The sequence below is a fragment of the Plectropomus leopardus genome, chromosome 10 (assembly GCF_026936395.1).
Source record: "Plectropomus leopardus strain MGB_pleo_1.0 chromosome 10, ASM2693639v1, whole genome shotgun sequence".
Lineage (NCBI taxonomy): Eukaryota > Metazoa > Chordata > Actinopteri > Perciformes > Serranidae > Plectropomus > Plectropomus leopardus.
This window is the reverse complement of record NC_142185.1, coordinates 12,576,931-12,591,803: the sequence shown is the minus strand read 5'-3', so window position 1 is coordinate 12,591,803 and position 14,873 is coordinate 12,576,931. Positions and strand designations below refer to the sequence as shown.

The 14,873-nt window shown below is 38.7% G+C and overlaps 1 protein-coding gene across 1 annotated transcript in view; it reads left to right on the top strand.

Moving 5' to 3' along the window:
• Positions 1–14,873, top strand: part of thsd7ba (thrombospondin, type I, domain containing 7Ba) — a 241,697-nt gene that overhangs the window by 113,346 nt on the left and 113,478 nt on the right. The window contains exons 6-8 of the mRNA XM_088083067.1: positions 3,425–4,280; positions 7,318–7,566; positions 10,683–10,852. Coding sequence (XP_087939193.1) covers positions 3,425–4,280; positions 7,318–7,566; positions 10,683–10,852 — 1,275 coding nt within the window. The remainder of the gene's footprint in view (positions 1–3,424; positions 4,281–7,317; positions 7,567–10,682; positions 10,853–14,873) is intronic.

The following is a 14,873-nucleotide window of genomic DNA, read 5'->3' as shown; positions in this document are numbered from 1 at the left end:
ATGCAGTAGAATACCTGGTATTTTTTGCATACTGCATTTGACATACTATGTATTGGGGCACACTAAATTTTTCTCTGGCATACTAAACAGTATGGTAATATGGGTATTAGAATGCACAGACAATCAACATTTAACAATATTTTATATTTTGTTTCATTCAAATGTATTTGTATAATGTATATATGAAACTGTAATGTTATATGATGTAATAGGATAGTGTTCATGTGTCATAAAAAAGGTCATAAAAAGTGATAAAAGTGTCATTTTGTTTGTTTGTTTTGTCATGTTATTGAATGTTTTTTAAAAAGTCATTAAAATTGTCCTAATACATCATGAAAATATTGTTTTAAAAATATTGTAGTGTGTACACTGTCCGGCCCTTAATGAGTGCACTTACATTGACGTGAATAATCCATCCATGATCAGATTTTTGGAGTGTCCTGTTAATGATTTTGAGCATGTAAACACCATATTTGATTCACGAGAAGCCAGAATATGCTAGCTGGAGTACTTTGAAAGAAACTGGGATGTATAGGAGAATTGTGAATACCACGACTTCTCTGTGCTCAAGTAAACACCATATCCTGAATATGATCATAGCCTGGATACGCCTCATAAAAAGGCTATACATATACGTATACATATAATCAAACTCACTGAGATGCTGGCCTTCTAAAATGGCACTCAATCATCAAAACTTTGAGAACCCTTGATATAAGATTATATTTGTCAAAATTCTCTTAAAATGATCAGTTTAGGGGCGCCCGGTGGCTCAGTGGATAGAGGGGGCGCCCCATGTACAGAGGCTGCGTCCTCGCTGCAGCGGCCGCAGGTTTGATTCCGGCCCTGGCCTTTTGCTGCATGTCATCCTCTCTCTCTCTCCCCCTTTCATGATTGTGCTGTCCTATCAATTAAAGGCAAAAATGCCTAAAAAAATATCTTAAAAAAAAAAAACAGTTTAGATATGATGTTTCCAGAAATTTCTCCTGGATTGGATTATCCCTCCAGACTCTTCTGAAGAGTTGGGTCGTGGAAGGCGTTGATTGAAAAAGGTTCCCTCTAATGTTAAATAGCTGATTAAGGCCCTGGTATTTGTCATGCATCCATCCATTATCTGCAGTTACAAAAACTCCACTCAGCCAGCCTGATTTGAACTCATGAACTTCTTTCTGTGAAACTGAGAGTTTCATTCTAATTAAACTGCTTTTGCCCTACATGAATAAATGAAACCGTTTTGGTTTTTCTTGACAGGTGAACACTATATCCCAAATATTTTTGGTTTCATATCCTCACCATTTGTAGACTAGAGGGCTGCTGCAAAAAGTTTGTTGTTCTCTGTCTCACAAAAACAGAGACTGTGGTCCGCCTTGAATCCATAAAAGTATATATTTTAAGCTACAATTTGAGGCTGATGCAAGTTTTCACAGCGGTAAAAAAAATAAGGTATCAGCAATCTTATTCCCTCTCTGACCACAGAGTACTCATACTTTCAACTTTTTGTCAGAGGTGGGAAATCACTATGCTTTTGTCACACACACTTTGATGTTACCAAGTAGCAACTGCCAAGTGCGGTTCTGTTTCACGCTGTGGGAATCAACCACATCATCACTCAGATGTGATGGTGAAGACCTGAAAATGAAGTTGCCACTCTTTTTCATAACTTAACTGTGTGTGAAATGTGCCGAGAATTTTCGTGAGGAGTGAAACCTGGATTTTTGCACCTTTGTAAGCTTAACTGGGCTGCTTAGTTACATTTAGTTGCCTCACATTAAGTGTCGCCCTAAGCTCCTTATGGCAACATGATATTTATGTTTCAGATTGTAGAGTTATATTCAAGAACACTTCACAGTTAATTTACAAGGAACATATATTTTTGAAGCAGCTGTTGTGACAAATGAAGCCTTGCCGCTCACCCTGTTGCTGAACTCTCTCTTTGCCATGAGACCTATCAGGTATCGACTGGAACAACTGCCTGAACTTATGAGATATGAAATGTAATTAAGAACATGTTTCCAAGTTGACCTTTTCTGAACTGCGATGTTCCTACAGCTATCAGCACACAAAATGAAAATCGTGTTTCTCTCTGGGCTTTTGCTCTGTACACTGAGAATTACTCAGTAAAGACAGCATCACGTTCATCATCAAAAGCTTCCTCTCTTTTGCAGACAGAAAATCATTTGCTGCTGAAATTCATTTTAGGACTGGTCCTGGTTGTATTCTTAAATTAAAGAAATTGCACATTAAGATAACTCAAACCTCAGTGTGCAGTAAGCTTAGAGTCAGACCACAGAAAAAAATGGCATACATGTCTTTGGTTAGTTTTGGTTATTTTGAATGAAAATAAATAGTCCTTGTTGGAAAGATCTTTAAAAATCTTCAATGTTCAGCACTTTATTTTTGCAGGCAGGTTGCCTTTATTTTTGAAGAGGTAGCTGAACTCAGGTAAAATTAATAAAAATATAAAAGATACAAGATACAATAAACAATATATTAATCCAGATTTAAAGGTCCACTGTGTAAGAATTAGGTGGATTTAGTAGCATCAAGCAACGAGGATTGAAACCAGTTGAAACTTCACCCGGTTAGAATTCCTTCAGTGTTCAGTGTTCACAAGGTTTTAACCGGGAGCTGAATTATCTTCAGACATCTCTTTCTGTCCAGAACAAACTGACCCAGTAATTTAAAAACACTGAATAAAGCAGGTTTGCATATGTTTTTGTGACACTATCCTTGCAGAGGGAATGAGAACTATGGCGGTCAATGCAAAAGCACGAATAGCAGTGTCTAATGCCAGTGTTTGGTTTGTCCATTCTGGGATGCTGTAGAAACATGACATGAAACATGAGTGCAACACAGCGATCTCAAGGAGGTGCTCCCTATGTAGATATAAATGGCTCATTGTAAGGTGACCAAAACACAACAATTTTTATTTTCAGGTGATTATACACACACACACACACACAAAAAAACAACTCATTTATCCGACAATATATTTTCCTGAATACTACTCTCTGGACCTGTGAAGAGTTAACACAATTTTGCAGCACAGCAAAGAAACAGCATATCTTACAATTAAACCTGACTGAAGAGCAAATGTGGTTGCACAGCTGGTCATGTTCTTCAAAGCCTAATATACTGATCAGTTTGGGATCAAGAAGTGAATCTTGTCCTTTGTGACTGAAAAAGGAACCTTGTATTTTCTTAAATTGATGTCCACCAGCAGTTTGATTACTTTTTTTTTTTTTACTTTTGTTCCTTTCTTTCTCAGTTCATGAATAAAGCAATCATGGAGGTTAAGTGAATGGCCTTGAATTGTGCTTGATTGCAAGCTGCTAGATAGCAGCAATTTGAGTTTTCAGTTTTTTTTGGTAAACTCTAGGTTGTAATGAAAATGCCCTCTCCATGTGTCTTTTCTTGGTTGCAGGCCAGTGGGGTCAGTGTATCGGGGAGGAGTGTGGCTCAGGTGGAGTTCAGACGAGGACAATATGGTGTGTCCACATGGAGGGCTGGACGACGCATCACTCCCACTGTCGGCACATGGACAAGCCAGAAAGCCAGCGGCAGTGCTTTAAGGTCTGCGACTGGCACCAGAACCTCTTTGAGTGGGAGGTGTCAGACTGGGGGGGCTGCGTTCTTGTCCCGTTCTTTTCCAATGAGCTCAAGCTGAGGACGGCTGAATGCATTACAGCACAGCACGGCATCCAGAGGCGCAAAGTCCATTGTGTGCGCACTTCAAACCGCACTGCAGTCACATTGAGGATATGTGAGTTCTTTTCCCAGAAGCCTCCTGTGGAGCAGGCATGCCTCATCCCCTGCCCTCAGGACTGTGTAGTTTCAGACTTCACCTCCTGGTCAAGTTGCAGCAAAACATGCGGCATTGGCCTTCAGCATCGGACTCGACATGTCCTGGCCACACCGATGTACGGAGGCGCGAGCTGCCCCAACCTGACTGAAACGAGGACTTGTTCTAGCCCTGTCGACTGCCCTGCTGGGGAGGGCGAGTACCAGTACAGCCTTAAAGTAGGGGCCTGGAGCCAGTGCCGATTACCCCATCACAAGGATGCCCTGTTAAGTGGAAAGACCACAGTTGACTTCAGCACCGGCTCCAATGAGAACAACACAGTCACATTACACACACAGGCTTCTCACCATCACTCCCATCACCACCACCACCTCCACTCTCATGTGCACAAGTACCCCATGTCATGGGAATTGGAGGTGGGATACCAGACACGACAAGTCCGCTGCACACGGAGTGACGGCAAGAATGCCATGCTGAGGTAAGTCACACTGTAACAGTTGGTCTTACTTAAAAACATCTAAAAAACTCATTACCTTGAAAAAACTAAGGAAATGATACTATTAATCTTAAGTAATGTTTAGTTTATATCTAAAAGTTAAGTTTACTTACAATTTTGTTGTATTTACATAATTCTGTGAAGATGTTTCCACTTAGAAAAAAATAATAACAGTAATAATAATGCTTTTTATTTATATAGCAGTTCTCAAGCATAAGCACAAAGGGCTTTCCAGATTAAAGGCTTTACAGAATAAAATAAAACATCAGAACCAACTCTTATGACATACCAAAATTAAGAACATTAAGAACATTGGAGCACAAAAACAACACAGGGCCCACACATGAACAGATGGGGGTGCAAAAATACAATTTCATATATTGAAAAGGGAAATGTGGATAAAAGAATTGAGTTGATATAAGCAGATAAAAAGAGTGAAATAAATAACCATATGGGGCAAATAATGTCAAGTGAAATGACCTTGCTCTTTCTAAGTAACTTCACTAACCCAAGTTAGACTGACTTGACTTGATCATGACAAAGAGGATTTTGCTAATGAGAGAATCAGGAGATCTACAAGTTTTGTTTACATGCTTTAATATACAAATATGATGACTAGTACACAACTGGCAGAATGCATATGACATTATACTTGGTTTACTTAAGTTCCTAAAACTTTGACAAATCTTGTCATTTAAAGTTGGAAAAACTTCACAAAATTGCTAAGATTTTTAAAATTAAAATCAACTTGTCAGATTTACAGAGAAATCACAAGTGCTGCAAGGTGCTGTGCCTTTCACACTGCGAGAATAAAAAAACCTTAGACGAATGCATGGGAAATAAACACCCATTGAAAAATAGGGCTAAATCCAAGATAAGTCTGAGATTACAATGAAAGCAAGGTGGCTGTGTGAAAAGAGCCAGTTTGTTGTTGGTCTGGGAAACAGACCTGTAGAGATAACTGGATTCATCTTACACTAATCTCTCTTTCCACTCATGTAGCATAGGAGGTGAGTTGTGAATTGTGCCTTGTAGCTGTAGCTGAATGCAAGTATCTGTCAGGTGAAAGAGTCCTAATGGAGTTGATTGTTTTTATGGTTCCTCTGCACTCGTATTGTTTCAGGAACATGAGAGGGACATGATCAATGGTCATCCCCCCTCATGATCCCAGCGGGTCATTTCCCTCGTGCAGAGGTGTATTCAGCGAAACTAAATGGTTTTTATTGATGCCGGTTATTTACTCAATTATAACTGGATTATGTGAGAGCTGGTGGTTCAGCAGCATATTAGCATGGTGGTGAGGCGCTGTTATAGTAAATGTCAAGTGCTGCTCCCCTCCTGTCCCTGCTGTTTGAGCAAACCATGGTATTTGGATTGGATAAGAAAGGATTTCACTGCACATGCCTGCACACAAAGGAAACACACACACATACCTACACATGCAGAAATGAACCGTCTATCTTGTGCTTTCTTTTCAAGAATAGAGAAAATAACATCATGTTACTGATATTGACTAAACACTGAACTATATACTTGGTGTGAAGTGACACTATAAGCTGACTATTGAAATCGATTGTCGATAGAAGCTGAAGGATCAGGAACCACTTATTGAATGTGATCCTGTTGGAGTAATGCATTTTTTTGTGAGACATTGCTTTTCTAATTGTAGTTAAGGGCAGTATTCTGCAGTTGTGCACAGCTAAATAAAAGCTAAGCAGTAGCAGCTTTTTTTAAACTTTCATGTACACAGTTCTTTTAGAAGAACCTGAGAGCCATACTTTAGTAAAAGTACAAATATCTTACCAGAAAATGACTTTTGTAAAAGTTACAGCCACCTATAAGAATATCACTTGAGTAAAATTCTTATCTGGTGTTTCTGGTACTTAAGTATCAAAAATAATTATGTTATTTAATATGCTTAAGTGTTGAAAATAAAAGTAAATGCTGTTAATAAAAAAGTAAGCAGTCAGAATTTTGAAAATTATAACATGCACCTCTTTGTAACATACACTACCTTAAAAACAGAGCCTATGATACACTTGAAGAAAAACAAGGTCATTTTACAACTTAAAGGATTTATAGAACAAAATTTGTTTTTTCTTCCCTCCCATTCCTTTGTTCAATCATCCATCTCCTCCTCCCTTCCTCCTCTAGTTTGTAGTAAGTCACTAAAATGCCAAAAAGAAATGTAGTGGAATGAAAGTGACAGTTGAAAGAAAAATAAAAACTCAAGTAAAGTGCAGATACTCTGAAAAAATACTTAAGTATTGTAACAAAGTATTATTACTTTGTTACATTACACACTGCATGTGCGGTGTTGAATTAGCAGTAAGTATCATTTCCGTTTTGATGTGATGACTTTTGTTTGGCTGAAGGGACTTAAAATTGGGTATCTTGTTATGTGTCTTTATGACTTGAGTGTGAAGGGACCGTTTATAGTACAGTGCCTGATGAGCATGGTATTTCTGCTAAGAAGTGGGATTGGAGCTTTTGAATATGGATTTCCCACCTGACTTCTGCCTCATTCTGCTTTTCTAATTCCAGCCTAATTACAAAGTAAAATTTTTAAATGAGCATTGTACTCACGTCTTAATAACCTACCTAATTAAATTGTCCAAATTAAACAATGAAAATGTAATTGCATGACTAATGCAATTGTTTCATATTTTTAAGCGAGCATAACCGGTCTTTGTACTCTATCTGTAAAGGCTGGCTGTATGTCCGAGACGTGTTGCATTATGATGTATGATGGCTTTGAATACTGATTGTCATGTAGAAGCAGGAGCTGCAAAGGTCAGGAAATCAACATCTCACAGTTGATGTGATTTTTACTTCATAAAGTCTGATGTATTTAAATCCCAAGCCCACCTAACATCTGTCATGTTAAGTCCCCCCACTCTCTGTGTAACTCTTTTTTTAAGCTGTGAAAGGGTTACAAAGATGACATGTTATGTGATAAAGTTTCTTCATGTTCCTCAATTGTAGTATTTTTTTCTTATACTTCTTCTTTAATCTGCAGTCTTTGTACCAAGTACAACTCCCCCCTGACCTTCCAGGCGTGCGTGATGCCCAAAGACTGTCAGACATCTGATTGGTCATCGTGGAGTCCCTGCTCTAAGACCTGCCGGTCCACTGACCTGTCTCCTGGTTACCGCCTCCGGTCACGGATCATGACGCAGATCCCAGTTGGAGGGGGGAAACGATGTCCTGCCCTTGAGGAAAAAGAAGCTTGCAATATCATAGGAGATTTACTTCCAAACTGCCCCAGGTAGCTCTTAGCTGTTGTGGTTATCGTTTGATTTTGAGCTCACAGTCCTCAGACACAAAGGCTTTGTTCATGGCTCATGATGTTTGCAGGGGTTTAGAGTTTTGTAGTGATGGCAACACCAATACCTGGCAACCCCAACTGTTTTGATCAAAACATTTAGACATAACTACTGTTGTCCATCAGTGTCTCGTCAATAGTTTATTTTTTAAAATTAATTTAACCTTTATTTAAACAGAAAGATCTTGAGATTTAAAGTATATTTTCATAGAACCGAAAAACAAAATCAAAATATACATCTCCAAAACATGCAGTTCAAAACACAAAAAGAACGTGAAATTAAAAATAATGACTCAAAAGTATATATAAAAAATGGAAATAAGTGAATCATAAAAACAAAAGAATTCAAATACCAAGAACTGGCTTATAGATGATGACATACAAAATTCTTGCAACAAGGCTTCGAAACGGCCTAACCAGTGGTACCCAAACCATTAACAGGTGTCATGCTCTGCCACAGGTTCTGTCTTCCTCAGCATTACTGCTAATAGAATTGGCTTCACCTGTTCTTGCTAACATGTTAGAGGCTGTAGCTTCATCTTCCTCTGTCAACGAGATGTGCAGCTCTGTGTGCTTCCCGCGAAAAAGCTGGGCGGCGATAAGCTGCGCTTTATTTCGATGGTGACATTAATGTTTGTGTGACTGTAAAGGCACACAGTGGTGAGATTTCTGCCTAATTAGATGGGTTTTTTAGTTAGTTTCAGTGTTCCACCTCTGATGCAGAGCAGCACACAGCCACTTCCCTAAACTTTGTCTCATGCAGACACCAGAGTCCCAAATAGGACTCTGTGTCTGACAGACAGTCTGAAGGGATACTACCATATCAGCAAAGCAATAACTTAATGCACAGCGGACTATATGACACCAAAGAAATATTTTGACTTTATTCTTATTAGATTACAAGTTTATTCTTGAAATATTACTCACCCTTTTCTCAAAATATGACTCTATTTGCCACTTCTCAGATATGTGGCATATGTTTTTAATGTGCAAAAAGTTTTGATGTAAGCACAAATCTTTTGGGGAAAAAAAAAATATTTATTTAAGTCCAGAGGTTTGTAAATTAATCAACCTGAATTCATTTAGTATTTATTTGAATAGGTGTCACATGCACATTTAAAGAGGTAACTCTTTAAAACAAAAGCTGTAAATGACTGAGGAGTAAATCCAGCCTATATGTGTGTGTTGACTAAACAGGAATTATATGAGAAATATGAGAATGACATCGTAAAATGAGAAAAGGTGATCTTCAGGAAAATTAATATTTGAAAGAAAACCAGAGCCTTACTGCAATAAATTACATTTTATTTTTGTATTTTGAATTGTCAACTGCTGCCCATTCATTTTCACCATGAATCAGAGTATGATAAATGATAAGAATGCAACAAATTAAGTGTTTAAATTTTCCCGGGAGAGGAACCCCAAACCAAGTCTGTAGACCCACAGTCAACAGTGGCAGGGACTAAATCTGCAGAGGGGTTGGGGGGTGTTGGAGTGGTAATGGCTGATTGGTAAGCGCCTGCAAATCAGACTGTTTTTTTTTTTTTCTTTTTTTTTTCACTAGAAACATTTGTTTCTGCTCCATGGAATTACTCTCCTTAGCAAAATTCTTATGCAAAATGACCTATTGATGTTACCTTTCCATACATGTCCTGAAGTGAAGTGCTTACATTGGTACAGTGTTACAATAATAAGTATACCATCAACAACTGTTGGTAACATTAATGAATCAACTGTGATAAAGCCTACTTAACACTAGCTAACCACTCTTCATACAGTTTAAAGTAATGAAATAGAGAGACAATGCCTACCCACAGCAGAAGAGCAATGGCCTCTGCTGGGGCAGCACTACTTGGACAAACGACACTGTAAAAGGCTACTAGAAGCAGTAGTAAGAAAAAATGACAATTTGTTACATTTATTTATGATTATGATTACATTTGCTTATGATTCTTTCACATGCTGGTGCGTGGTTGCTGGAATTAGCACAGCATTTTTAATATATATCTTTTATCAATGTATTGGAGGAACATTTTCAGCATAAGTGAATATTAGTGGCGATGTGTGCCCCCCATATATATGGTATATATATTATGAGTACTGCGTTGCCCCACACCCTAAGCTTATTTGTCCCGTTCAATGTTGAAATAAAACTACGCCCTTGGATATTTGTGAATAAATTGCCAAAGTCTAAAGCCAAATTATGGTTTTTAATTTTGCTTCTCTGAGCTTTTTCACCTGAATAATTATGAGAGAAAGTCTAGAGGCTGCAAATATTCATGATTTCACTATTGAATTACTTTCTGCATATTATTTGGCCTCACCTCAGTTACCTCGTGACACCTACAATAACCTAATGCACTGTTGGGAGTTCATGACCCAATGGACATGGCATGGATGGCACACCGTGTTTGACAGAACCTCATTGATTCAGGAGTGTTTGAGTCAAGATAGGCTTTAGCTAATATTACATGCAGTAAACAAAGTAGTCAATAGAGAATTATTTTCCCTGCTGCTAGATTTTGTTTTATTTGCTAAATCTACATGGAGTGCCTGAGAGCAGAGGATTTACATGATTAGGGAAAACTCATTACGGAAATTAAGCATTTGATAGATTACTACAGGCTGTTGTTCTGGTAAACTCCTCCAATATTATTGCTTTCTGCACCACTGCATTTTTCATAGTTGAAACCAAACATTTGTTTGAAAGTTTTGAAATCAAAATAATCATGCCTCCCTGCTCTTGACATACTGTGCGAGAGGCTCTTGCCAGACACTGCACTCGCTAATTTGTCTTTTGCTTTGTGTTACTTTTCTAAAACAGCTGCCACTGCTGTGTGTAAGCTGCCACGCTATCCTTTTTATATGCATTCATTTATCAATTGTTTCTGAATGGATTGTAGCTGTGTTTCAAAAAGAAGCACAAACATGATACTCCTGTATACTTCCTAAGACATGTCAAACAAGGACTCCAGCAGTGAATCCATTTAGCTACTGTTCTGTGTGTGTACTGCTTGTTTGCATTGCAAATGTGTTTGCGTGTCTGTGTGCTCTGTTAGGTATGTATGGAGGACCACTGACTGGGGTGAATGTCGCATCTTCCCCTTACTGAGCCAGCAGGACCGGCGGCTGGCTAACATCAGCATTCTGTGTGGAAGGGGGATCCACACCAGGAAGACCTACTGTGTTCAAGTCCCTGATGACTCAGCACCACATCACAGGAAGGAGGGTAAGAAAAAAACAAAATAAAACAGCCTTCATCACAGTTGACCCAGGGCTCGCTGGAAGCACATGGTGACTCAAGAGATACACCATAAATAAATTCCAAGTAAACTCAGTGGTCTGTTTTGATATAAGCTGTAAGCATAAATTATTGAAGCCAAAGTTAGCAGCAGAGCATTAGGGTGGTTATGCAAGGCAAAAGAAAACCATAAGCATGCTGTGCTGCTGTAGCTAAAGCATGTTCAAAGTCCAAGTAGACACGAAGGATAATTGTTTCATTCAGACTATTTTCTTGAGCTACAATATTCTGTAGTTTAGGCTCCGAACAGCAGGGACCCAGTACTCTGCATATGAGATTGCTCATTTTACATCCGAGGTTTGTTCAGTAATAATTTCTACCTCGGTTTTATATAAAATGTTTAAACTTCTTGCATGTTGAGAATGAGCAAACCACAGAGCAGCATGGAAATGGATAGCAGTTTTGATGAAGATACCCTCACAACCCTACCATAAAGATGCACTGGATTAAAAGATGATCACTTGGTATGACCTGACTAACATTTAGAAAAGCTGGTTTCTTCCTCACCTGCATATGTAAACTGCTTTATTCCCCCCGTCTCTGCTTTTTCATATCTTAAACTAAAATTAACTTAAACCTCTGTAGTTAATTTATTCCTGGTCTCATTGCCAGGGCCTGCAAAAAATATCACTTGGGCAGTGGCCCCCGTGTCCAATTCAGACACATAATACCCTTTAGTGTGTGCACTAAACACACTGTCAATCATCTTCAATGTAAGAGCATGGAAGTTCACTTAGGGTTGCTGAGAGGGGAGATGGATGAGACCAACAAGCACAGGACTTTGACCCAGGTGACCATTGTTTGTGTCCCATCAGAAACCAAAAGTCAGTGTCACGTTTTTTTGTCACATCAGTGATTAGAGACTTGAGTCGACCAACCTGACTAACGTCAACCATGATCTTTTCCTAACCCTAACAAAGCAGTTTTGTTGGTTAAAAGTTATTGCTGACCCCTTGCGTCAAAATGCTATGAAAAACACTGCGCACTTCGTCACTCCTGTGGTAGCATATTTGTGTTCCCAGGGTTTCCCACACATTCATTTAGTTGTGGCAGCCCTCTATGATTACAACATCTGCTGCCAGAAATAGATCATCTAGATTTGGAGCTGGACTGTTCATTGGGAGTGCTGTTGGAATAGTTAGAGCACCACACTGTCAGAGTGCAGAGCGCACTGGGCACATATGTAGCAGCAGAATGTTAAGTGCACGAAAAGTGAGACTTTACCATTCATTCTGCTGGGTTTAAAAGTTTGCATTCACTCACAGCAGCTGTTCCATCATCCATCGATCTAATCTAAGCAGCTGTGAATGCAACAATGGATCAATTATCCACCCCACAAATCACAAATCGATCTCTGCTGCTGTAGAAAAAAAAGGAATTGAGCTTTCATGGACCTACACAAAACTTAAAATTTAGGGAGGGGGCACAGAATGATACAAGACACACACACATTTAAAAGAAAAGAAAAACAAATAAAACAGCCTTAACTTTCTAACCTTCACCTGTTTGGAAATTAAACTTGCCCCTAGATATGTTTTTTTCTAACTTGTAGTTAGCCCTTTCTCTTATTTCCTTAATTGGTTAGTCATTATTTTCTCAATAATTAATTCTTATAACAGTTGTTTGTTTTTTTTTAATTTCTTGAGTTGCAGTTAATGTTGAAACTGTTCTCTTGACAAAAAGAGTGACTATATTTAGACATAGAATCGTGCTGGTACTTTTTCATCAATGTCAGAGTCACGATTTTAGTCGCCTGACCCATTGCATATTGAATACAGAGCTGTGAAACATATTTCATAAGTTCTGTGCCATATACATCTGGGTTACACAGGACTGTGGGATCATAGCAATGAACCCACTATGGGAGCAAAACATTACTAGCAGGAATAACATCTTGTTGTTTATTGTGCAGGTGTGTCACAACTCTTTCCTTCCGAGAGTTAGAGGACAAGATATATACCAATGTCATTTCTGTATGGTAAATATTAAGTTACAGACAAAACTAGATTAACATGGTTTAGCACTAAGACTGGAAAGAATTGAGGAAGCAGCTTGACTGGCTCAGTTGGGGTTGTGTGTTGGACTATTTCTTGTTATTCCTGGAGTCTTGACATCACTGGGGAGGTTGCCAGGGAACCAGCGGAGACACCAGAAAGTGACAGCGCTGGGCCAAGAAATCTATAGCTACGCTAGCAACCTTGTGAGGCAGTAATGTTCACACCAGAAAATAATTGAGCAAGACACCGAAGACCAAATTACTCCCAATGAGCACAGCAGCATCGCTGCCATCGTTGTGTGCGTGGGTGAGTAAGAGGCACTGTGAATGGCTTTGTCCTGCTCAGGTTGAAAAGTACAATATTTAAGGCACCACTGATTTTTACTGGTAGTTTTTCCAGATCCTTAAGTATACCAATAAACTAAAAGGGGTGCTTGTTTAGGGATGATTATACTTTACAGAGAAGATAAATTAAATTTTATCTTTAATACAACAGTAATTTTTTTTACATCACATTTTCCTTTTTGCCCTTCTTTGAGTGTTTTGTCAAAGATGGTTGTGAAAAAACAACATATATGACTAATACTACTTCTAGGCAAGGCCATATTTATTGTCTTTGTATTACACCCACTGTTTATGTGCTTCACATTTGCACATGTTTATGAAAAAGGGTACCCACAGCTGTCTAGTGGGCTGTAGTCATCACCAGAAACTAGCTTGACTTGTTGGTGGAAATGTCACATGAAAACTCTGCCACTGTTGTCCTGCATGAATAATCTCAAAATGTGCTTGAAACCAGGCATTATTGCAGCCACAGTTTAAAAGTAGTATTTACTTAAATGTTTCCATTCTTACCTCCTCTTCCCATTAGCATTGGTATTGTCTAAATCACTTTAATGTGGGGGTGGACACAGTGACTTAAACACAGAGGATTGCATTATATTGGACACGTATCTGTGTAATTGTAGGAGAAAATGGGCATATTGTGAAAACAAGTAAAATAGTTTTATAGGGTTGAGAAAGGCTAATATTGACTTGCAGGGCAGTGTGTTTCTACATTGGATCAATCAGCTGTAGTATTAAAGGGGATGACTTAAGTTACATTGAATATCAAGTGCAACTGGATCATCCCATGCCCTGTGAATTGTGCTTAAAATATTGATCATTATGTTAGTACCATGCAGATTTAACAATCTGTTATAAAATGTGGACAGCTGTCATAAGATAAACAAAGTCAGCCAATGTAGAGAATTCAGCTGTAGTAAGTCAGATATCTACATCACCTCATGTTGTAGTTTTTGTCTCTAAGGCCCTGACACACCAAGCCAACTTATGCCCGCAGTCCATTTCAGGCCATCGGTAAACATCTGTTTCCCTATTTCTTGTGACGTTGGCATGAGTAGTCCATTGTGAGCTTTTTTTGGAGGGGGGATTTAGCATGTTGGAGCCCAGTGTACTAGAAGGGAAACAGATGTAAGGAAAGAAAACAAATGACTAAACTGAAGAGAGCATAAGATCAAAACAATGTGTGAGGAACAATTATTTTTTTAGCCAATGAGCTCTTTCGCAGAAGGCTGTCATAATTGTTTTTGTTATTGTTTGCTAGTGCATGGCAAATATCCTCTATTATTTTATCACTGGCTTTTTTTTTGTGCTTACTGGCTTGCTCCGATCTTGAATCTGTCCTGTCAGTCTCCCAGTTTCCCTCCTTGAATGATGAATACAGACTACCACTGCCTGCTGGTGTGGATAGTTATTTCTTGTCACGCAGGTGCAGAACATACTGATTGTTAGCCATTGGCTATACTCTTGCGGTGTATTCAATTGCAAATTGCTGGATGAGACACAAGAAAGGTGAGGAGACACAACAGTAGGCCTTCACCACCACTAGTTATTTTATGTTGGTTTGGAGTGTCTAGACCTTAAAGGCAGTGCTGATACTCCAACCTTGGT